Source organism: Giraffa tippelskirchi, chromosome 6 (assembly GCF_054371585.1).
Source record: "Giraffa tippelskirchi isolate mGirTip1 chromosome 6, T2T-mGirTip1v1.2.pri, whole genome shotgun sequence".
In the NCBI taxonomy this organism is placed as follows: Eukaryota; Metazoa; Chordata; class Mammalia; order Artiodactyla; family Giraffidae; genus Giraffa; species Giraffa tippelskirchi.
Genome location: NC_137280.1, coordinates 68324843 through 68350916, shown reverse-complemented (window position 1 = coordinate 68350916; position 26074 = coordinate 68324843). Strand labels below are relative to the sequence as shown.

Here is a 26074-nt window from a genome sequence, read left to right as displayed (position 1 = left end):
AGTGGTATCTCTGTGTTAACTCCTCGAGTTCTCACAAAAATCTTGTGATACAGACACTACCTCCATTTTGCAGTTGAGGAATCTGAAGAACAGAGAGGTTAAGCAACCTGCCGACTGTCACACAGTCAACAATGTATCTGAGATGGGAACCTGAACAGAGCTGGCTTTCTTTAATCTATTGCTACACTGTCTCCTGAGAGTAAGGGAAGGTCTGGTGAGGAAAAGAGAGGCGTGGTGTGAGCTCTCATGTTGAAAGTCAAAGAAACTACTTTTAGTGTTGATGTCTGCCCAGAGAGAGCAAGGTCAAGCCTGGGAGCAGTGGCTAGGGGAAAATGAAAGAATTAGTGCCTCTTTACACTTTTAATCCGGTTTAGATTATGACTTACAGAAAAAAGAGCTCCTTTCTTAAAATTAATATTGAATTCATTTTGTATTGATATTACTGTGACTATCAAATTAGGGTGGCTAGTCTCTAAGATGTGATCTGTGTATGCATTTGCCAGGGGAAGTTAAGTACCCTCAAAGCCATAGGATGTTATTGCTGGAAGGATGCTCAGCGGTCTCTAGTTCACACCATCTTTAAAACTATATAGATGGACTCTGTTATGCAGAAGGTTTAAGCATCTGGTCTCAAACTTTATACTTATTATGTGATAGGTTAGCATTCAATTTGAGGTCCAGCTCAGTGGCCTTTCATAGTGTCTGCATTTTCTTAAAGGCACATAGAGGAAAAATCAGTTTTATATTAATTCCTCTCAATTCACCTTGAATAGGAAACTCCAATTAGAATCATCCTCTTAATGGATTGCCTGTTATATTGTAGACTTCATCAGCTGCTTATAACAAATCCTTTAAATCGTGTTTCCTACTTTTAAGTCCTAATTTATTTGGTGGGCAGTATTGTTTACCATTAATTTCAAGCTCTATTTTTTTTTTTTTTGATCACACCTAGCAGCATGTAGAATCTTAGTTTCCCAACCAGGGATTGAACCCAAGCCCCCTGCATTGGAAGCTCAGAGTCTTAAGCACTGGACTACCAGGGAAGTCCCAATTTCAAGCTGAGATACGTTGTTGATATCGTATGGCTTGTTCATCACACACCTATGAATAATTGAGAAATGCTTTTTATAAACATTTTAGCTACACCAGAAAAAGCTTTTTGATGAAAAATGGACTTCCAAGAAAAGCATCCTTTAAAGAAATTGCATAGATTTACATCAGTCAATTCAGTTCAGTAGCTCAGTCGTGTCCAACTCTTTGTGACCCCGTGGACTGCAGCATGCCAAGCCTCCCTTGTCCATCACCAACTCCCAAGTTTACTCAAACTCATGTCCACTGAGTCAGTGATGCCATCCAGCCATCTCATCCTCTGCTGTCCCCTTCTCCTATCACCTTCAATGTTTCCCAACATCGGGATCTTTTCAAATGAGTCTGTTCTTTGCATCAGATGGGCAAAGTATTGGAGTTTCAGCTTCAACATCAGTCCTTCCAATGAATATTCAGGACTGATTTTCTATAGGATGGACTGGTTGGATCTCCTTTCAGTCCAAGGGACTCTCAAGAGTCTTCTCCAACACCACAGTTCAAAAGCATCAATTCTTCAGCTTGACATACTAAGCACATAAACAAAGTTTCAGAAATAAGAAAAAACAATTATGGATAAATAGAAGGCTTTTAGTTTGTTTTATTTTTTATGGAGTGAGTGAAAATTGCTTAGTGATGTCTGACTCTTTGTGACCCCATGGACTTACAGCCCATGGAATTCTCCAGGCCAGATTTCTGGAATGGGTAGCCTTTCCCTTCTCCAGAAGATCTTACCAACCCAGGTCTCCCATATTGCAGGTGGATTCTTTACCAGCTAAGCCACAAGGGAAGCCCAAGAATACTGGAGTGGGTAGCCTATCCCTTCTCCAGCAGATCTTCTTGACCCAGGAATCAAACTGGGGGTCTCCTGCATTGCAGGTGGGTTCTTTACCAATTGAGCTATCAGGGAAGCCCTTATTTTTTATGGAAGACCGAATTTAATTTTCAGACTGAACTGTATACTAAAGACTGTGCTGGTTTGCTTAACTTTGTTTTTAACTTATATGATAATATATTGCTTTACGGCTGGAACAGCTATTTCCTTTCTGTAATTATTCATTAATGTAACTGAAAGAGGAATGGTTTGGCACATGTTCTCTGCCTTAAGAAAATTAAAATACTTTGACTATTATATTCAAGTTTATATGAGTGGTCACAGTGAAATTGCTCAGACAGCGCACTTGAACATTGAAAATTTAAACTTGTGCATAATTTGTCTTTATCCAGTCCTCCTTGGAGAGTGTTCCATAGCCCTGCTGAATACTTTACATGCATAGGACACTTAATCCTCCCTGTAACAGTATGAAATAAGTACCACAGAAGCTCTCTTGAGACAGGCCATTGGAAAAACTTGGTTAAAGTGCTTAGTCATAAAAATGAGGCATTTTAGGGCTTCTTTCTGCACACTGATAGAGTGACTGGTATTGGAGTTAACCTTCCTCTGTAAATAACTGTGAAATTGGGCAGCATATATAAGATAGCTGTTTTTAGGAACAATTGGTGGGACATACTTGTGCTCCTTGCGAGAAGGGAAATGCAAAAGTCGTGCCCCACTGTTACCTCAGTTTTCTATCTAGAGGCACTTTCCTGCTGCGGTAAAGGGGGATAGAATTCAAGAGAACTTCTTGAGCTGGGGAGGCAGAAACTTCTGAGCTGCTGAAGTTGCTGCAATCTGGGGGGCTTTCAGCTGAGAATCAGCAATAAAATGAGGAACTCAGTCCAGTTACTGTAAGGAACCAAATTCTGCCAACAACTCAAATAAGCAAGAAAACAGGTCCTCCCCTGGAACCTCCAGAAAGGAATGTAATCCTCCTGACACCCTGATATCAGGTAGATGAGACCCAATATCTGACTTCTGACCTGTGGAACTGTCAATAGCTAAGTTGGTGGTAATTTGTTATTGCAGCTGTAGGAAACCAGCACAACTGCTTGAAGGTTCTTGTGTGCTCATTTCAGCATCTCTGTCATCGTGGGATCTGTTTCTCAAACAGAAAGTGGATATTTGGGACCTCTTTTCTTTCTTGCTATAGGCATTTAGTGCTATAAATATCTTCCAAGTTATGTTTTAGCTGTTCCCCACAGATTTTGATATACTGGTTATTTTTTTCACATTATATTCTGTTCAAAATACTTTTTTCCTTTTAACTTCTCAATGACAAGTTTAAAAAAACAAAATTACTGTCCTATATTTTGTCTTGGTTTTTAGTTACCATAGACTGAAAGCTACATCCTGTGCCTGTGACCCCAGCGTGTCCGGAACCTGAAGGCTCTGCTTCTCTAATGATTTAGTCCCTGTCCTGGTTCTCAGCTCTCTCTGTCCTTCACTTTCAGGGAGAAAACGTCTTTATTTGCTACCAATATAGTAGTCTGGTGTTCACAATTAGCTTTTAATATTCGGTTGTCACTCTCAGCCTTACCTTGTCAATTGTGTTTTCAGTGGTAGCCACCCCAATACAATCTTCCTTTAAGTTACAGTTTTCCTTGTATTTCTCTAATGCCTGATTGCATCACTCTTATCAGCAGGTTCCCTTCCACTGGTAACCATTTGCAGTAGACTGAATGTTTGTTTCCCACGGAAATTCGTAAGTTGAAACCTTGACCCTCAAGGTGATGTTATTAGGAGGTGAGGCCTTTGGGAGGTGATTAGGTCATGAGCGTAGAACCCTCCTATTGGGCTGATGGTCCTTAGGAAAGAGGACCCAGGGACCTAGCTCATACCTTCCACCATGTGAGGCTTCTGTCAGTGGGGAACAGGCAGTGAGTGCTCTGTGTAAGGCAGTGGCTGTGCTTGTGTACCACCTGCGGGGTCCACTCTTCCAGGCTGGGTTCCCCAGGAGACAGACTTCTCAATGGAGGCTAGTGTGCAGGAAGCATATGAGGAAGTGTCACTGGACAAGAAAGCCGGATTGGGCACAGAGGGAAATCGGATTGGGATGCATCTTAACAAAGGCCTTAGCTAACCAACCTGGAGCTTGTGAAAGGACCTCTGAACTTGGACGGACCTCTGGTTTTTCCCAAGTTGGGGTGAGAAGGCTGGGCCTTTATAGCCCCACATCAATCAGGCTTTCCTGGGAAAGGAGGCATGATTTTGGTTGAGATGTCTCTGCAGCTGGGATGACTTCAAAGAAGGTGGGCAGCTGAGGGCTGCCCTTCCAGCAGCAGGAAGTAATCTTCAGGCCGGAAGCGGGGAGCTGGGGACCTCGTAGCATCTGTCAGGGCCTGTGGTGTGCTTTCCTTACTGTACATCTGGCACATGTCTACTTGCGTTTCAGGATTCAGCCCAGGCTTCTCCTCCATAATGCCCTGTCTGACCTTCTTCTGTCACTCAGTAGCGTGGGTCCCTCCCTCCTTTGCACTCACGGTAGTTTCTGGATCCTTCTGCCCTTGCCCTGCACACTCTGTGTCACTGCCTCTAACGGCGTGCGGGGATCACTGGGACCACCAACACTCAGAGAACCCTGAGTCAGTAATAAAAGGCAGGGCAAGTGACTGAGAAATCCTGTTTCTAAAAATTTCCATGGAAAACAAGAAAAGAAAAAAAGTTTAGGTGTTACAAGATGAAATCTTTACCTATCTGTGACCCCTTCATTTGGGTTTCCCTGGTGGCTCAGTGATTAAGAATCCGCCTGCTAATGCAGGAGACGGGTTCAGTCTCTGGGTCAGAAAGATCCCCTGGAGAAGGAAATGGCAACCCACTCCAGTATGTTTGCCTGGGAAATCCCATGGACAGAGGAGCCTGTTGGACTACGTCCGGGGAGTTGCAAAGAGACGGACACGACTGAGAGACTAAACAACAGCAACAACCCCTTTCTATGTTATTTATGTTAAAGCTCTTTTTATGTATGTATCCGCTGCTTTTTCAAGACGTTTAAGAATTCTACAGAATCTGCCTTAAGCATACATTACTGATTTTACTTTACCCTGGCAAGAAAGGGTGAGTTGTTTACAAAGCATGATACAAAGCCTAAAGGACAAACACTGCATTGCTGGCTTTGTGAGTTTCTAGAACCTTGTTCAATACACTGAAAAGCTCTGTCATAGCAAACACAGCAGGACAACCTCTGATATTCCCCAAAACCTTTCCTCCTGCCCTCTGCCCTGCCCCCACCCTCTGGGGTCTTTTGGTGGATACTCTCTCGAGGTATCGAGAACCCAGTCATTAAGGAATTGAAAAGAAGCCTCTGTGAGTGCATCAGTTTCCATTAAACCTTTTTCTTTTAGGGAGATGAGTATGAATCTGTGGTTATAACTGTCAGTATCCTTCATCAACCTCTCATTCAGATATTGGTTACGGCCTTCTATAGGTGAGATACTTCTCTGTGTCTATCTGAGTCCTGTATTCTACTGTTTGAATTTTCCCCAAGTAAGGAAGTGAAAGCAATATGTTTATGCAGTAAGTGCCTTGGCATGTTCTCCAATACCATATGATTATTGTTGTTCAGGCGCTAAGTCATGTCCGACTCTTTGTGACCCCACGGACTGCAGCACACCAGGCTTCCCTATCCTTCAGTGTCGCCCAGAGATAGGCATTGTATTACCATTTGTCTTGAGATAGTCTTATGGGGACACATTAATGCTTCCAAAGCCTTTTTAAGTGCCTCAGGATTCATCATAAATGCAGGACTGTGTTGTTTGGAGTAGGGCTCTTTAAAGGTGCACAGTACTGCCTGGAATTAAAGAATGTTTGGTCTAAACTTTGTACATAAAACTGCAAAATGCTTTCTCCTTTAACAGTCTGAAGCACTATAATCTCCATGCACCAGGTAGATACTCTGACACATTGCTTCTCGGGGACCTTGGTTTTTGCACTGATGTTTGCCATTACAGGTGAGGCAGTATTATGGAACAATTTCCTGAGCACTATGAAACAGTACGCTGCACAGTGGTTTGCTTAATATAGAGGAGTTCAGAAAAGGGCCGCTGGGAAACTCCAGACCTTCACAGTTCCACCTGCCTCTGTGATTTTCTATTTTCTTTTAATCTATCCTAGTTGTGTATAATTGTTGCCATTGGGTGAAACTACCCAGTTATGCTGAATGAACCTTAGCCTCTCCTCTCCCATGTTTGTGTGTGTGTGTGTGTGTGTGTGTAAATTTGTTATTTATGCCAACTCCTCCACCCCTCCATACCGCTTTCAACTAGGAGTGATTTTTATCATCTTAATTCTCATGATTAGGAGATACGGATCAACATAGTTCCTTCCTAAGGTCTACATGCCTCTGAAAGGGAGGATTTGATAATTGCACGCAAATGATCCCATTCACATACATAATAGCATACTAAAAAGGATCTCTTAGATTTTTAAGACACGAGCAGCAAGAGAACACAGGAAGGACATTTGACATCAGTGGGAACTCAGTCAGCAGTTGGCGGGACCAGCAAGTCTCCAGGGTTGGACAGATCAGAAAAGCCTGCACAACTGTAGAGCAGGAGGAACCTGTGACACCTTTCGTATCCCCTGGGGGCCCCACGTGGCCTGTGCAGATGCTATTGTAGCTGCCTCAGGCCAGAGACCAGGCGAGGCTTCACCAGATGCAATCAGAATGCCCTGCACACATTCACCTTAACCATATCCTTAGATGACAGCTCTTGCAGGGTTCGAGTTAGGCTGTGCCTTCAAGCTGGATACCCAAACAAGCCTTCAGCCAGGGCAACTGGGGAACTGGGGCAGAAATGTAAGTGGAGGCCCATGTATCAAGTTATACATCAAACTGCTAAATAAAATGCACCTTCTTTCCTTGACGAGTATACCTTCATAACAACCCAGAAGGCTGCATTCAGTATAAGTTTCTCAGAGTCCTTGGGTTCTGTGCCAGCTCCCCTGCCCACATCTCCCTCCTCTTCCCATCCCTGGCTCTAGCCTGGTCCTTCCTGCCGACATATGAGATATGAGGGCAGACACTCCAGCCAACACTTCCAAGCCATCCATGTCCCCAGAAAGCAGCCACTCTTCGGACACCTCTGGGTGAGGGAATGTGTGCCCGATGGTGTGGCCTGGAGAAGCAGCCAGTGTTGGACTTGGAGGCAGAGGATTTCCTTGTTGCTCCGCCCAGGGGCAACGGTCTGCAGGGGAGGGCACGGGCTCTGGAAGGGCTTGCCCTCCTGGCCCATTGAGTCCAGGTCTAATGGCCGCAAGGCCTCTAAAGTCCACTTCCTGCCCCATGGATTTGTGTCATTTAAGTCACATTCACACTGTTAGTCATCGAGGGTCCGTCTGCATCATGACAGTCCATCACTTCCACGTCTCATCAAGTTAGCTGACATAACACCCGTAGAGTTATCCCAACCCCTTAACCCATGTTGCAACCTTGTGAAGAGCATTCTTGGAGATCAACTGCAGAGGCAGGTAATGTGGTTGACTTTACACAGCAGCTTTGATGTGACCTCAACTTGGCTGTCTCCATTTGTCCCCAGTTGATTCAAGCTGTTAGAACCAACTTTGGTAGTGGTAGGTGGGGAGAGTAGTTTTAATTCCCTTCTCTTAAAAATTTGGTTTTCAGAATGTGTATTATCTTTCTTTTCCTTGACTAGAGCGGTCTTTTTAAGCCAGTTTAATGACAGCAGTGGTGTCCAGAGACGGCAGAGTGCAGCCTGCAGTAGGGATCCCAGCGAGCCAGGGCTGCGGAGGCTGCCCCATTAGCCTCCTACCCACCACTTTGGCCTGCCCCCACCCCCCAGGACCTAGCTTGCTGCCAGTTCTGCTGTCACATGCTCAGTCGCTCAGTCGTATCTGACTCTTACAACCCGATGGACTGTAGCCCACCAGGCTCCTCTGTCCATGGGATTTCCTAGGCAAGAATACTGGAGTGGGTTGCCATTTCCTTTTCCAGGGAATCTTCCCAACCCAGGGATAGGACCCGTGTCTCCTGCTTGGCAGACGAGTTCTTTACCACTGTGCCACCTGGGAAACACATCTCTACTGTTAGTTGAGCCAAAAAGCTTAGAGCAGCAGGCACATCCCCCGGGTATGGTATTTGAATCTCTCAGCCTCGGCGTTGCCCAACGGTTCCAAAGAACTGTCGTTACACGCAACTCCGCCTCCCACCACCAGACGTAGCAGAGGGTTCAGCTAACTGCACACAAGTGATGGAGTTTGTACACGTTTTCACATTGTTTAAAAAAGGCAGACTTCACTTGTAAGGATGTGACGCAGAAGAGGGGCAGCTGGAGAGCTCTGTGTCCACTAGAAAAGCTTGTGTGTTCAGGAAGCCTGAGACATTTTGAGAGGCTCTTTTTTGCTCACACTTGGGGCATTGGAGCATGGTGGTTCAGAGCACATGGTCACTTGGCTATAGCACTTACTGTAATAGCTAGACCCTGGGCAAGTTACTTAAACTCTCTGAGCCTCAAGTCATTATCTAACAAATGTAAATAACAATGGTCCCTACTCACATGTTCATACGTGAAGCATTTAGGACAATGCTTGGCACCCTATAAATGGCAAAAGGAGAATCTTTATTATCTAGTGGGATGAATGTGATTATTTCCACATTCCTAAAATGTGAGGGTTCAAATGGATTCATAGTTTTTTAATAGCACTGGAAAGTACAAGTATTCTCCATTGTGACTGCCTCCTTGTTTTTATTACATATTGGGTTGGCCAGGAAGTTCGTTTGGGCTTTCCATATTACAGAAAAAGCTGAACAAACTTTTTGGCCAACCCAAAGTTTTTACAACCCAACTGTAAAGAGGATTCGTATCCTGTTCTTAGCTGCAACTGTGGACCCAAGTGTTGTCTCCAGTCCCTTGGTACCACCATCATCATATGTTCCTGGCCTGTGGCATCAGGCCAGCCCAGTGCCATGCATCACTTTTGTCAGGGGGGGGATTAGGGCTCTTGCAACCCCTCCCTCTGCGATCAGCTTCTCTCATTCCTCCTGGAAACAGATCCAGTGGTGGTTGCTTTATAAGATTGCCCTGTAAAATCTGGGGTTATTTCTCTTCTGTCTCTTCCACTCTAGTTAAATAAATACCAGTTGAATGAATGAATGAGTGAGTGACTCTTTCCTTACGGAATGGTTGTGGCTACTGAATGGAGATGCTTTCCTGTTTTTGCCCGCTGTCAGCTGTGCCATGCCTCTGTCTTGGATTACTTAGCGGGTCTCACCCAGTTTGATGTGATACCACCTCAAGATCCCAATCCTCATGGTCATTATCGATCAACTTGATCGCCATCCATCCAGTGAAATGTAAGTAGATTCCAGCCTAAGACAAAATGTGTCATCGCCTCTTTCTTCCGAATCACGCTAGTGTCATAAAAACTCCCAACAGGAGGCAGCACTTCTCTGATCTCTTTCCTTCAGAAAAATGACTTGGGCCTGGAGAATTCACATCGCACTGCGAGGAAAAACCAGTGCATTAACAGCTTAATATTAATGAGGATGGAGATGTAATACGTAACACATTTTCTTTCAGTCACAGAAGATCTCATTAGACGGAATGCCGAGCACAATGACTGTATAATTTTTTCCCTGGAGGAACTCTCCTTGCATCAGCAAGAAATAGAAAGACTAGAGCATATTGACAAGTGGTGCCGGGATTTAAAAATCCTCTATCTTCAAAATAACCTCATTGGAAAAATTGGTAAGTCTTCAGGACTTTGTTCTCATGGTTTCTTTAACATTTTGAATGGCAGAATGTTGGCAAATGCAGTGTTATTTCTTAGAGGAAGAAAGAGAATTACATGGAGGAATAGACGCAACCATCTCTCAGTGGTTGTTTATGGAACTGTTTCCCCGAACCTTTCTGTGCCCGGTCCATCTCCTTTGCTCCAGGGATCTCCATCAAGGAGTCGGGAGGACCCGTTGATGGCTGGGGACACATTAGTTGACCTGTTCCTTTAAAACCTGATTTTTAAAAAGTGTCAAAGAGAGGAATCCAGGCATTTGTCATGACTCTGAAAGGATTATGTGAGAGCTGAGTAAATCCTTGTCAGATCCCAGCCTGGGATAGCTAGGTCTACCATATGTATAGAGAAAGTATGGGTGCCAAGCATCGTGCTCAGGATTGGGTATTGAGAGGGGTTCACAATGACAGCCCTGTTTGCTGCTCCAGTCTGGAATGAAATGAGAGGCAGAGACAAACAGGTAGATGGAGAACCAAAAATCAGCAATATAACTAGTAAAAACTCTGGAGAGTATGGGTTACTCTTGCAGTGCCCCCAGAATTAAACATACCCACCACCCAGCTGCATGCAGAATTCCGACCACTGCAGGCTTCCCTATGGTGATTCATCACGGGAGGGGGTGGAGACCCCAGACCCAGGAGAGAGTGGGCGAGCATGCCCAGTTCCTTCTCCCAGTTCACCTGTCAGGTGAGTCGGCCCTCCCCATTCAGTCGCCACCCCCACCCCTGGGAAGAATGAGTTAAGGGAGCAGAGAGAAGTGATGCCTGTGGAGTCACACTAATGGGGGATCCTGCCACATGGAAACAGGAGGAGCGCCCCAACCCCCATCCCTCAGAAAAGCCACAGAGAAGCTTAGTGGTAAGAGCACATAGATCCAGGTTCAAACCCTGCCTCTGCCACTAAAAAAACCGTGCCATTAGGCAAGTCAGTTAACTGTTGATCTGTGTCTTAGTCTTGAATCGGTGAAAGGAGCCAACAGCATCTGACACACAGATGTGTGGTGGTAGAGCTTCAGGGAACAATGTGCTTAGCTCTGTGCCCTGCCCCCCTCGCCACACACAGGAAAGAAGTGCCTGGCCCCCAGTGGGAGCATCGCCGTGGTTAGAAGCTCTGGTGATGTAGTTGGTTGCCTGAAGCTTAGTGGATAACTGAAAATGGGCTCTAGGGAAACAAAAAGTCTAGAATTTACATACTTTTTGAAGTTTTATTAAAATTCATTATATTCCTTGAGATACTTATTTTTGGCATCTTGTACTTTACCAGAAATTAGAAACTCTGGCACGTTGTTCCATTAAAAAGGCTGTTACAGAAAACCACCCGCTTTTATCACAAGGGCATTAGAGAGTTGTCCTAATTGTACCTCTCTGAAAGAGTTCCCAAAATCTTCATCTCCACAGCTGGGTCCATCACAATTACTAATTAGCAGCATAGTATTTCAGTCCTTTTCAGAGCTGTGAGAAAGCTTGAATTTTTGCTTCCAAAGTATTCTTAAATTAAACACGCTTTTAAATCCTAATAATGGGATTTTTCAGCATGACTCCTCCCATAGGCGTTTAGGCGCTTATTTAGCAAATAAAACTGTTTCTGGAGGATTCAGACATGCTCTTGGGCCCTAGAGGGAGCAGTTTGCGAAACACTTGCCTTTGCTGAAGCTCTGTTCTTCCCGGGGAGCTCCAGATGGGCTGGCAGTAGGGTGGGGGGTAGATTCTGCTTGGTGTGGCTCCAGGTGTCAGCTGAGGACTGTCCCGGGTCTGTTAAAATGGGGCCGGGGCCTCACCCCAGACTTACTGACTCAGAGCCTGAGGGGATGCACTCCAAGAATCTCCGTTGGTTACAGTTTCCTCATGAGCCTCAGGCCTGGCCAGAAGTTGAAAGGCTCAGGGTGGCTTGAACTGGGGGGTGGGTATGTTCAGTTCAGTCGCTCAGTAATGTCTGATTCTTTGTGACCCCATGGACTGCAGCACACCAGGCTTCCCTGTCCATCACCAACTCCTGGAGTTTGCTCAGACTCATGTCCATCCAGTCGGTGATGCCATCCAACCATCTCATCCTCTATCATCCCCTTCTCCTCCTGCCTTCATACTTTCCCAGAGTCTTTTCCAGTGAGTCAGTTCTTCGCATCAGGTGGCCAAAGTATTGAAGTTTCATCTTCACCATCAGTCCTTCCAATGAATATTCAGGACTGATTTCTTTTAGAATTGACTGGTTTGATCTCCTGGAAGTCCAAGGGACTCTCAAGAGTCTTCTCCAACACCACAGTTCAAAAGCACCAGTTCTTTGGTGCTCAGCTTTCTTTATGGTCCAACTCTCACATCCATACATGACTACCGGAAAAACCATAGTTTTGACTACAGGGATCTTTGTCAGTAAAGTATGTCTCTGCTTTTTAATATGCTATCTAGGTTGGTCATAACTTTACTTCCAAGAAGCAAGCTTCTTTTAATTTCATGGCTGGGAAAGATGGATGGTGGGAGGAGAAGGGGATGACAAAGGATGGGATGGTTGGATGGCATCACCGACTCAATGGACATGAGTTTGGGTAAACTCCCGGGAGTTGTTGATGGACAAGGAGGCCTACAGTGCTGCAGTCCATGGGGTCACAAAGAGTCGGACATGACTGAGCAACTGAACTGAACTGAACTGAACTCTGCATATAAGTTAAATAAGCAAGGTGACAGTATATAGCCTTGACATACTCCTTTCTCAATTTGGAACCAGTCCATTGTTCCATGTCCAGTTCTAACTGTTGCTTCTTGACCTGCATACAGATTTCTCAGGAGGTAGGTCAGGCGGTCTGGTATTCCCATCTCTTGAAGAATTTTCCAGTTTGTTGCGATCCACACACTCAAAGGCTTTAGCATAGTCAATGAAACAGAAGTAGATATTTTTCTGGAATTCTCTTGCTTTTTCTATGATCCAGCGGATGTTGGCAATTTGATCTCTGGCTCCTCTGACTTTTCTAAATCCAGCTTCAACATCTGGAAGTTCTCAGTTCACGTACTGTTGAAGCCTCACTTGGAGAATTTTGAGCATTACTTTGCTAGCATGTGAGATGAGTGCAATTGTGCGGTAGTTTGAACATTCTTTGGCATTGCCTTTCTTTGGGACTGGAATGAGAACTGACCTTTTATAGTCCTGTGGCCACTGCTGAGTTTTCTGAATCTGCTGCCATATTGAGTGTACCACTTTCACAGCATCATTTTTTAGGACTTGAAATAGCTCAGCTGGAATTCCATCACTCTTCTAGCTTTGTTCGTAGTGATGTTCTTAGGGTCCACTTGACTTTGGACTCCAGGATGTCTGGCTCTAGGTGAGTGATCACACCATCATGGTTTTCTGGGTCATTAAGATCTTTTTCTATAGTTCTTTTGTGTATTCTTGCCACCTCTTCTTAATATCTTCTGCTTCTGTTAAGTCCATTCCATTTCTGTCCTTTATTGTGCCCATCTTTGCATGAAACATTCTCTTGGTATCTCTAATTTTCTTGAAGAGATCTCTAGTCTTTCCCATTCTATTGTTTTCCTCTATTTCTTTGCATTGATCACTGAGGAAGGCTTTCTTATCTCTCCTTGCTATTCTTTGGAACTCTGCATTCAGATGGGTATATCTTTCCTTTTCTCCTTTGCCTTTCTCTTCTTTTCTAAGCTATTTGTAAGCCCTCCTCAGACAACCATTTTGCCTTTTTGCATTTCTTCTTCTTGGGGATAGTTTTAATCACTACCTCCTGTACAATCTTATGAACCTCTGTTCATAGTTCGTCAGGTACTCTGTCTATCAGATCTAATCCTTTGAATCTATATGTCACTTCCACTGTATAGTCATAAGGGATTTGATTTAGATCATATGTGAATGGTCTAGTGGTGGTTTTCCCTACTTTCTTCAATTTGAGTCTGAGTTTTGCAATAAGGAGTTCATAATCTAAGCCACAGTCAGCTCCTGGGGATGGGTTTAGTAGGTCTGGTTGTATATAGCCTTTGGGTGGGAACTGATCCCAGGATGGTTTGGTCTAGAACACTAACCCCTGTTCCAGGCACCCAGGAAGCTCAGTATATTTTTCCTTATAGAGATTTGTTTGGTTTTTTTTTCTGACCAATTTGGCCCATTGTCCTTGATTTAATTTAATCTAGGAAACCCTTACAAAACAAATCTTAACTTTTCTTCTACCAGTCAGCATTTAGAGGTTATACAGTTTAGCATTTAGAGGGTTATACGTATAATAAAAATGGAGAAGGAAACGTATTTTATTGTGCAGTTTTAACAATGATAACATTATATATTTCTGTTTGGAGTATGGACTAGACACTGTATTATAATCTTTGGCACCTAGAGCTCTACAAATCTCTGATGATCAAATACTCGGATATTGGTTTCGAACTCTTGTAAGCATCAGTATCACTTAGAATGGTATAATTGCTGAGAGCAGCTTTTTGTTCAAAAATCCTCATTTAAAAAAATGAGTAAACTGAGGCTCAGAGAGGTTAAATTTTTATTCTCAGGTCTATGGGAACAAATATGTGATATTTATAAATTTTAGATGAATATTGATGATGATAAAGGTGATGGTTATAAATCATCATATTTGACTGTCATAATATCCCTGGAGAATGGCGCAGAGGAAATGTTAAGTGAGCCTGCCCCTCATGCATGTTTCTTAGCAGGTTTTTCTGTATTCATGTCGTCTTAGAAAGGACTCTCCTTTAAAAGTGCAATGTAATGATTTAGTGCCAGGCTCTGCAGTCAGATTTCCTGGCTCTGCCACTTAACCTTGAATAACTGGATTAATTTTCTGCACCTTGATATTCTCATTTGTATAAGGGAGACAACAGTAGTTTTTACTTCATAGGGTTATTAGGAAGATTAAATGAGATAATATGCAGAATGCTTAGAACATTGTATGGCTTATAAAGCACTCAGCAGTGTCAACTATGGTGTTGTTTAAGCTGTTTTTAAAGGGCCTCACCCTAGAGCAATTCCTTGACTTATTTGTGCTTTTACTTTGCCTATATGGGCTTGCATATTTATTTAAAACCATAATCCTCTTAAACCGATCCAATTTCCAGGGTTGGTTGGTCGGTTCCTTCTCTCTGCTGCACCAGCCACTGTGGGCTTCATCCTACAGCTGATTCCTTTAGCTTTGCATGATGACTGTGAGTAAGTGAAGATAGTGTTTCCATTCTCACCTGAAAAATCCCGTGGACAGAGAAGCCTGGCAGGCTGCAGTCCAAAGGGTCGCAAAGAGTCAGACAAGACTGAGCGATTGAGCACACACACAGGAAAAAGAGAAAGGAAATTCACAAGCATGAAATACAGGCCATTCCTTCTCATCTGATCAGGAGTACAGGGTGCACACGCCCTCTCCTGTACCACAGTTGCCGGGAGACTGCCCTGGGCAGGTTGACTTAGCCTGGGCTCCTGAGCTGTCACTACCAAGGAACATGGGATTGCCATGCACTTGGCCTCCTTGGTTAAGTCTAAGCCCCCAGAATTAGGGCTGGCAGAGACATGAGCAGAACTGGGTTCCCTCAAGAAGAACAGAGGGAGAAATGGATGCTGAGTAGGCAACCAACCATGTCTGATGTACAGATACAGGTTTGGAAAAGCAACATGATTTTGGATAACCATAGTGATTCTTAGATTCTTGTTGTCATTTTCATAACAGATTATGTAAAAATGTCTTTTATCTTGAAGGTTAACTAATTCCATTATTTGTATGTTTCAGAAAATGTTAGCAAACTCAAGAAACTTGAATATTTGAATTTAGCTTTAAACAACATTGAAAAAATTGAAAATCTGGAAGGTAAGAATTTTCTTTTAATAATTTATTATTAATTAAAATTGATATTAAAATTAGACTTAAACAGTATTGCTTAAACAATAGGTAGACTTTTCAAATTAACATTTTTACCTCAGTCTTATATTTGTCATTCTCGTTGGAAAAAGTCAGATGATAGGAAATTCGAAAGTGGAAGTCCCCTTGGCCCCTTCCTAACCCAGCTTCCTTCCCTGAGTCAGTGGTATTAATCCTCTGGTGTACAGAAGGTGGTTTTACTACATTTTGCTTTGTATCAACCGGATCATACTATGAATATTGTTTTCAAAATGAATTTCTTCCATGAAATTGCCTTGTTTTTCTGATATCCAGGAAAGGTGGGGAGGCCTGGGTAATGGAATGATTGTAGACTGAGTTATCTGCAGATGGACACTTGCGTGGTTCCAGCATTTTGCTCTAACAGCTTAGCTGCAATGAGCATCTTTCTACATTGCACTCTGTGTACATGTGTAAATTTTTTTCTAGGGTAGATTTTTAGAAATAGAATTCCTTGGTTTTAACATGCATAGTTTTGGAAAATATTGTTCTCCAAAAAGGTTGTATTGATTTCCACTTGTACTGGTGGTCAAAGTGAATACCCATTTTTCCCTCAGCTTCACTAATGCTTTTAATACACAATCTTTTCTTAATGATCAAAAGACATTGTTCTCTAGCAAACTTTAAAATTTGTACCTCACTTATTATTATTGATCTTCCATATAAACTTTCAGATGTTTATTGAATATTTGTATTTTTTCTTATGTGAATAACTGTTTCATAACTTTGGGGCATTTTTTCTACTGATTTTTCTTCATGTGCTTGTATACATTCCAGATATTAATACCTTGTTATATATGTTATAAATCTTTTCTCTTGAGTCTACTACTTTTGTTTCAATCACGATGATGGTATTGTTCAGAAGTCTTATTTTTAAAATGGGTATACTCCAATTTATCAGTCGTTTTCTTTCTAGATTCTGTATGACTTCTGAATACAAATATATTCCATAAAAGTTCTAAGTATAATAACTTCATTCTTTACATTTAATTTCTCTAATGTACTTCAGATTTATCATGTAAATGTTGCTAAATGGAAATATTTGGACTATTTAGTATTTTGAAATTTGAGATATAATTTACGTAACAGTCTGTGGGGTCACAGAGTCAGACATGACTTAGCAGGTGAACAACAGCATAAAATTCACTGTCTGAAAATACATGATTCAGTGATTTTTAGTATATTTGCAAGGTTGTAGACCCATCATCACTATCTAATTCTGGAACATTTTCATCACCCCCAGAGAAATCTCCATATTCATTAGCATTCTGATTAGCACTCCCCGTTCACCTCCTATCCCAGCCCCTAACAAGCCCTAATCTGCTTTCTGTCTCCATAGATTTTCCCATCCTGAACATGTCATGTAAGTGGAGTCAAACAATATATAGACAATATTTGGTCTTCTGACTTCTTAGCCTAATGTGTCCAGGGTCTATCCATGTTGTAAGATGCATCAGTACTTAATCCTTTTAAGGATAATATTCCAACAATGATAATAATATTCCAAATAATATAATGATATTCAATAATATTCCAATATGAATACACCTCATTTTGTTTATCTGTTCATTAGCTGATGCATGTTTGAGTTTTGCCCACTTTTTGGTTATTATGAGTATAGCCTCTGTGAACATTAATGTACAAGTTTTTGCATAAACATATGTTTTCTGTTAGTTTAGTATGCCTACGAATGGAATTGCTGGGTCATATGGTAACTCTGTGCTTAATTCTATTTTCAGGAACTGCCAAATGTTTTCCAAAGCAGTCACACCATTTGCCACTCCCACTAGCAATTTATGAGGGCTCCACCCTGACAAACACTTGTCTACATCCTGACGAACACTTGTTTTTCTCTGTTTTTATTTATTTATTTTTGTAGTAGCCATCCTAGTGGGTGTGGAGTGGTATCTCATTGTGGTTCTGATTTGCATTCGCCTAATGACTAATGAGTTTAGGCATTTTTTGAAATGTGCTTATTGGCCATTTGTGTATCTTCTTTGGAGAAATCTTCTTTATTCAAAATCTTTGCCCATTGTCTAACCAGCTTATTTGTCGTTTGACTGTTGAATTGTAAGACTTAATTTTATGTTTTGAATGCTAGAGTCCAATCAAATAAATGATTTGTTGGTATATTCTCCCATTTTGTGGGTTTTCTTGTCAACTTCCTCGTTAGTGTTCTTTGGAACCCAATGGGTTCTTTCTTCTTAAATAACTTTCTTGAGGTTTAATCGATGTACAGAAACATGCTCATGTTTAATGTATACAGTTTGTTGAGTTTGGACCTATGCGCACACACGGGAAGCCATCACCACAATCAGGGTAACAGGCATGTCCATCACCTGTTTTCTCTGATCTCCCCCAGAACTTCCTTTAATCTAGTAGAACCTCCTACTAGTTGATTTTCCATGTCGCTTCACCTGTATTCCTTATTTAAATTGCGTTGTCTTATTGTTCTGTGTTCTGGGAGGTTTCCTGTTTTACTTTGCAGGCTTCTATTTTGTGCTGTTATTTTTTCCCCTCAGTGTCTAGTGACACTCGGTGTCTGCTGATAACCACGAAGGGTTTGGTTGATTAGGTACCTGTGTGGGCTTACTCTGCAGTTGTGAGGTTGTGTTTACACATCCAGCCTCTTGCCCGGCTGGCAGTGCCACGTGGACTCGGTGCGTGTGGGCAGGGGCATGGAGCAGGCAAGCTGCTCTCTCCACCCCACTTCCATCTGCCAAGAGCTGTAATTAGGAGGACATTGCTTAGGTTATGTTGGATTTTAGCCTATTTGTCTCACAGTGTCAACACTGGTATTTCAGTAGCCATCGAGGTTGTATATCGATAAAGACATAAATATTCTTCATACATTTTTAATGTTCATCCTCAAAACCTACAGTGTAATCACTAAGAAAGCCCCCAAACCATCATCAGTGCTGGAGCCGAGATGGTTCTTTCCGTCACTGGCCTCTTTCTGCCTTAGGAATGGGGCCTTTGGTCCCTCTCAGATACCGCTCTGCAGCCTGGTTACCATATTCTCATGTGAATGCATGAAATAACAAAATCTGCCTTATATCTATGTTCTGTAGTACTGAAGTGTCAGTCTGTGATGTCAGAGAAAGAATTTAAACTCTCACTCTCAGTTGACTTGTCCAGGGCTTGTTCTTTTCCTTAGCAAAGAATCGGAAAGGGGGTGGAGAGTTCTGGGTTTTGCGGCGTGTGTTGGCCACGGACCACTAGAGGGCAGCATTGTCGCTATTGTCTTTTTGCGCTTTGGGAGCTTGGTCCACATGGACACTCATTTGGTGCTCTGCCTTCCAGCTCTAATACGGATGCACTGGGCTCAGGATTGCCTGGGGAGCTGGGCGGTATGGAGGGATGGGTGCCTTATCTTTTGGCAAATGTGTACTTTTTGTTTAATTTAAATGTTTAAAGTAGAGAGGAGGGTGTATATACTCAGCTCACCTACTTGAGTCAATCTCAGTATAATCTTAAACGTAAGCTGGATTTTTGTTTGTTCGTTTTGCTGGATGGCAAACCATAACTGTATCCCTCTTTCTATTTTTTCTTGTTGTGGATTCACCAGGATAGAATCAACTGCCTATTTTTTTTCCATCGCTCCTCCTCACCTACCCTAACCTGGGAAGACAGGAGGGGCTAACAGAAGTATCACCTCTCCCCCTTGGGAAATCACTGTGTTGGTTTCAGTGACGTTCAGACCCCTGTGGGCCTTTGAGCTGGATCTTCTCAGCAGAGAGGATAAAGGGTGGGACTCAGCTGAAGGCAGGGGTACCCTAACTCCAATGAGAAGGTTTTCTCTGGCTGGCTAGTTCAGCAGGAATTGTTCTTTCAAATGGTAGATGTGGCTTAATTGCTTATGTGTAAGCCTAGCAGAAGAAAAATTAAGATTTGTCATTTTGAAAAACATAATGAACATTTGGAGGGTTCTGCATCTACAAAATTACAGCAAAATCCAAAAATTATCTGAATTTTTTAGTTTGTTGGAGTCTTCCAAATGTCATTCTTTTCTTATATGGGAGAAAATATAGTTAAAATATCTCTCAAGTGTCCCAAAGTAAACTTAAGAAATACCAGGCAACCTGTATCTTAAGTCAGACTACCCCAGATATATCCTTTATACTTCACAAAATCCATCTAACATTTCTTTTTTGCTAATATAAACGAAACTACAGGCACAGAGATATAAACTTAATTATATTTATTTGTCTAGTTTCATATTCATTCTTCTGATAGTGGCTGAGTTCACATTATTATAATTTAATGACTGAATTATCAAGTATATTGATGTGTTTTAAATAACTGTTTATTGTTTGGCACTTGAGGTGTTTTTAATTATGTTTGCTCTTGTGACTAGAACTGTTCTGAACAGTTTTGTACAAATTACCTGTTCCCAGTTGATGTATTTGATCAGGACCTTTTCCTCCCCAATGAAATTCTGGATCAAGAGGAAATAAAAAAAAACACCTAAGAGCCTATTTTATGTATTGATAGGTTGAATGCTTAAAAAATATATATTTTTATATGATAACCTTGCCAATATATTTAAAATTCAGTTTTGAAGATAAGAAGTTACTGAGTTTCCTTTACCTATGTAGCTGAATCTCGAATATATTGAGATGAGTTGAGTTGTTGAGTTGTTCCTGTGTATTTTGGATATTCATCTTTTTAATAATTCATATTTTACGTTAGTAATACAACACACAGTTTCAAAAGTCAAAGTGATACAGTCAGATACAAAGTGAAACAAATCATGTCTAACACAAAATGGTAATGACATCAACAAAGTCTAGACATAAAGAAGGCAGAAAAGCTGTTTTGAGGAGTAGAAGGTGAGAGAAAATTTGGAGAATTCAGTCTGGACATGTTGAATGTGGAGTGTCTTGCAGACATGTAGAAACAGGAGTGTGGTGTTCAGTTGGATGGTCAGATATGGGTTTCTTGTTTGGGAGTCATCAGAATCTGGGGTTGGTAAAACCAGTGAACATGACTGTTGTCATCAGGACCATAAGAAGAGGGGAGTATTGGGTCATTGATGGAAATCTGGGTTATATCACCACTGATGGGGTGGGAAAGCCTGTAAAAGATCAAGAGGAATAGACGACATTATAAAGGAGAACAAGGAGAGAGTAGTATCCCTGTTTCAAGACAGTTGGGGGGATTTAAGGGACAGACCATGGTCAATCCCGCCATATGCAGCAGACTCTTCGAGTGACATAGTGTGTTGAAGAGGGTCTATTAGATCTGTCAGTGGGATGGTCTTTGGTCACCTTTAGAGGAGCAAGTCTAGTAGAATAGTAAAATGTTGGGGGTGGAAGCCAGCTACTGTGGGCAGAGCCCATGGGGATTGAGATAGAAGAACCAGTGAATGTAGAGTCAAGGTGGCCTATGATGTCTCAGTGGGCATTGCCTATCTCTGAGTTCTGCCTACCTCTCTAGATTCACTTCTTGGTGGCTTTGCACATTAAAATTTCTTTTTCTGCAAGTCTCTTCTTTTTCTCCACACTGCACATAAGTTTAAAGTGAAATACCATGGGTATTTTTATCACTTTATCCTGAAGACCTGGGTCAGCAACTTATACATAGGTACCCAGTAACTCCTGAATAGATGGATGGATGAATAGAGGGTAAGAACCTATATCTGGAAGTGCTAAGTTAGAACTAACTTATTTGGAAGAGACTGGCTTTGGGTATGACTAGAGAGGAGGGACACGTGGGATTCTAGACAAGGTGGAGACAGGTGCTAGGATCAATAAGGAGGCGAGAACACTATCATTCAGTGAGATTGGCTCCATCATACAGCCTTTAGAAATGAAAAGCACCTTGCCATCGGCTATGAGGTGGCAGAGCTATGACCCAATCTGAATCAGGTTGAATTCAGAACCAATCTTGTTCATATTGGTGAAGTTAATATAAGATATCAGGAACCGAAGTTTACCCTAAGTTATATAGCCACAAAACAATGACAGAAAAGCAGTGTATAATCAGGAAGTCTGTAGGAAAAGTGGAGTATGTATAAGTTTGAAGAAATGAGCACAGAACAAGGTAGAACTGGGTTGTCAGCTAGCGATGGTTCTCTAGATGTTGATGCCTATCAAATCTGCCATGTTAATCCAGCACCCGTGAGCCAGTCACATGGGGAGACAGCCTCATGGGAACCTCTCCCACAGGGCTGCTGTAGAAACAAGGTCAGCTCTTCTTTGGCTGGTAGTGAGAAACGGTAAACTCACTGCCCATGGAAACCAAGTGTCCTCCTTTCCCTGTAGGCACATATGCTAAGAAGCCACATGAGAACCAGACAGGTGCTCAGTGGGCTGGTTCTCATCCTTGCTCATGGTTATCAAAGCTTCCTAAGTGGCAGGCACTGTGCTAAGTCCTTCACATGAATCATCTTTTATTGTCTTCACAAGCACCTCTGAATCAGGTACCAATCCTATTATAACTGCAGATGAGAAGGCTGAGGCTTGTGACTTCTGCAAAATTACACAGCAAGGATGTGTCAGGTCTTGAACTCAGGTCTGTTGAATTCCAAGGTCTACACTCCTAACTACCAAGTGCTCATGGAATTCAGATGAGGGGAGTCAATTCAAACTTGAAATTGATTCAAATTTCTATATCATCTGGTTCTCTCTATAATAAAGTTGAGGGGTCACATTTACTACAGAGTCTGCTCAGTGACTTGTCCTTTTTTCTGTCATCCCTCTGAGGACCACACTCCTTTTTGTTGCATTTGTTGATATCTTCGGTTCAGTGCTTGGTGGTCTTGGAGCCAATGTGTCTCTTTGGTTTCTTTATAAAGATGAATTCTGAGGCTTGATTTTATGAAATACCTTCTCTTTGGGGGAGTTCCCGCCCTCACCCTTTGCACTGAGATGAGTCCTAACCACTGTATCTGGTAAAATTCTCAGGCCCACAGATTCCAGTGCCTTCTTTAAAGGGGCCTTTGTTCTGATGCAGCGCCCACCCCAGCAGCAGCTTATACCTGACCTTCTTCACCCCAGTTAGTAACTGAATCCAAATGTCAACAGCCCAGAGTTTGCAGATGTGGACAGGAAAAGGATTTCCTTCTACCTGAGGGACTCAGGGATTGAAAGTACAGTTCAGTTCAGTTCAGTTCAGTGGCTCAGTCATGTCCAACTCTTTGTGACCCCATGAACCGCAGCACGCCAGGCCTCCCTGTCCATCACCAACTCCCTGAGTCCACCCAAACCCATGTCCATCGAGTCGGTGATGCCATCCAGCCATCTCATCCTCTGTTGTCCCCTTCTCTTCCTGCCTCAATCTTTCCCAGCATTAGGGTCTTTTCCAATGAGTCAGGATGCCAAAGTATTGGAGTTTCAGCTTCAACATCAGTCCTTCCAATGAACACCCAGGACTGATCTCCTTTAGGAAGGACTGGTTGGATCTCCTTGCAGTCCAAGGGACTCTCAAGAGTCTTCTCCAACACCACAGTTCAAAAGCATCAATTCTGCGGCACTCAGCTTTCTTTATACTCCAACTCTCACATTCATACATGATCACTGGAAAAACCATAGCCTTGACTAGACGGACCTTTGTTGGCAAAGTAATGTCTCTGCTTTTTAATATGCTGTCTAGGTTGGCCATAACTTTCCTTCCAAGGAGTAAGCGTCTTTTAATTTCATGGCTGCAATCACCATCTGCAGTGATTTTGGAGCCCCAGAAAATAAAGTCTGACACTGTTTCCACTGCTTCGCCATCTATCTGCCATGAAGTGATGGGACCGGATGCCATAATCTTAGTTTTCTGAATGTTGAGCTTTAAGCCAACTTTTTCACTCTCCTCTTTCACTTTCATCAAGAGGCTCTTTAGTTCCTCTTCGCTTTCTGCCATGAGGGTGGGGTCATCTGCATATCTGAGGTTATTACTATTTCTCCCAGCAATCTTGATTCCAGCTTGTGCTTCATCCAGCCCATGGTTTCTCATGATGTACTCTGCATAGAAGTTAAATAAGCAGGGTGACAACAGCCTTGACGTACTCCTTTTCCTATTTGGAACCAGTCTGTTGTTCCATGTCCAGGAGACACAGCAAAGTGAATCAAGACTAAGCCTTTTTTTTTTAACATTAAAAATTTTTATTTATTTTAATTGGAGGATAATTACTTTACAACTTTGTGATAGTTTTTGTCATACATCGACGTGAATCGGCCACCGTCACGCATATGTCCCCTCCCTCCTGAACCCCCCTCCCACCTCCCTGCCCACCCGCTCCTTGGTCAGCAGTGCAGTTAGTGAACAGACTTCCAGTACCTGCGCTGTTACTCTGTGATGCACTACTGTACACGTTTTAGTACCTGGGTGATGTTTCGGGCTTTGTGTCCTCTTCCTTTCTCCCACCAGGCTGTGAAGGGCTGACAAAGCTTGACTTGACGGTGAATTTCATTGGAGAGCTGAGCAGTGTTAAAACCCTTCAAGCCAACATCCACCTGAAGGAGCTCTTCCTCATGGGAAACCCCTGTGCTGACTTTGACGGCTACAGACAGTTCGTGGTGGCAACTCTTCAGCAGCTAAAGGTACGCTTTATCTCCATGATACGAAATTCTCAGAAAAAACAATGAAAACAAGCAACAACAGAGTGATTCCTGATTTATTTCCAGCATTTTCAGAGAATGTGTTGTTTTAGAGAACAGAATATTCCAGAAAAATCAAAATGAATTCTTTGGCTCACTGAACTTTTAAAATTTTTTTAATAACTCTAATAAAGTTTAGAAAAATAAACAGGCATACTTTTCTCCTTTCTCATTCCGAACACACGGAGTTGAACTGAACTTCCTTGATGAGTTCACGTCATTGTCATAGAGGGCATCCATTAGTACTAAGAGCTCACCAGAAGCTCAGGGCTTTTGAGGTGGCACGTGGGCTCCATCCCTGGGTCAGGAAGATCCCCTGGAGGAGGAAATGGCAACCCACTCCAGTATTCTTGCCTGAAGAATCCCATGGACAGAGGAGCCTGGGGGGGCTACAGTCCATGTCGTCACTGGACACATCTGAATGAGTTCATACTCTTAAACTCCTGTGCCTTTTTTTTTTTTTTTTGACTATCACTTTTTATTAACTCACTTTCTATATTAATTCTCAAGCTCTTGCATGCTTTGGAATACTTAGACATGGTTCATGTTCACCGCCCCCCCTCTGCGGCCATCCCCCTGCCCGAGTATCCCAATCAGTAGGTCTGATGGGCACCCAAGAGTTTGCATTTGGAATGGGGTCTTGGGTGACTCTGATGCCGCTGGTCCAGAGACCTCATTCCAAAACTGCTACTTTATGGGTTAATCTCTTCTGCCGCATCTCCCCATATCTGATATTTTTGCAAACCAGGAAACAACACACAGTTTCTAGAGAAATTCTACACCCAAGAATATATAAGAAGTATTACTAATGTTCATGTGTTGATAACTCCAAGAGCTCCTGACCCGCATGTGTCGGTCTGAAACCTCGAGACTTCTCTGGTGAAGTGTGGAACGGGCCTCCGTACACAGAGGGCTAGGAGAGGCCAGAGAAAGGGGCGGCCTCTCCGGAGACAGACTGGCAGGCGGCGGGTCTAATAAGCAAGGAAGCTTCCTTACCAAGCTTGTTCTGGGCAACAAGATGAGTAGGGGTCTGCACCCTCCAGCTAGACTCTCACAGGTTTGTAGAGAGGCCTTAACTGGGTTCAGTGCAGAGGGTCTCAGCGGAAGCTTCCACTCTCAAGGCTGCACCCCTGGAACAGCCCCTAGTGTGGGAACGATGGGCAGAGCATACCTCGTAGGACAGGGGAGGGGTGAGGAGCCTGTGATCGCCCAGGTCCAGCTTGCGGGCCAGCGGTCACATCCCCTCGGTGACCCGCGCCCCCAGCAGCGGGAGCAGCATTTTTCTTCTGCACAGAGAACGTGTGGAGACCCTGGCTTCTTCCCAGGCCTTGTCCTCCATCCTCAGAGGACATTTGTGTTTAGACTGCTGTGTTCTGTGTAGGCAAAATTGCTGGATTAATAGAACACATTTTTTTTTCTAACGTAAAATGTCTTTGATTAAAAGAATGAGCAACTCAGATAATTGAATCTAGAACATATATTTAGAATGAGTGATAAAGTAGCTCAGACATCGTCCAGGACAGTCATCATTGTACAGGCACTTCCTGAAAAAATGAACTGATGAGAAGCAGAATTTTAGAGACAGGGACGCTATGTGCCATCTCCCAGGAAGGGTGTGGGGCCGTCATCCCAGCTGGGCCTGGTCAACCCCGCAGTGTCGGGCTAGGGGTGTGTGAGCCATCAGACAGGAGCCTGAATCACAGGTCAGGGCTGTTCCAGGGGCTTGGGACACAGTATCCTGGACCCTTGCAGGGAGGTGATTAGAAGCATAGTGAGATGAGGAAGCCTGGCCTTGGAAAGCTGGGGCTCCTTGTTTAAGGTGACACACCTGACAAGTGGCCCCAGTGGGATTTGAACCTAAAAGCCCACCATTCTCACAATAACCACACTCCCTGCTTCTTTCTGGGTTAA

General features: G+C 43.0%; 1 protein-coding gene across 8 annotated transcripts in view; it reads left to right on the top strand.

Moving 5' to 3' along the window:
• Positions 1-26074, top strand: part of DNAAF11 (dynein axonemal assembly factor 11) — a 69678-nt gene that overhangs the window by 1540 nt on the left and 42064 nt on the right. For 7 of the 8 annotated variants that reach the window (XM_081501163.1, XM_081501162.1, XM_081501161.1 and 4 more), the window contains exons 2-4: positions 9499-9666; positions 15429-15506; positions 23934-24106. In XM_081501163.1, coding sequence (XP_081357289.1) covers positions 9499-9666; positions 15429-15506; positions 23934-24106 — 419 coding nt within the window. Of the gene's footprint in view, positions 1-1842; positions 1963-9498; positions 9667-15428; positions 15507-23933; positions 24107-26074 lie in introns of all 8 variants that reach the window. The other variant, XM_081501166.1, reaches the window with a different exon arrangement.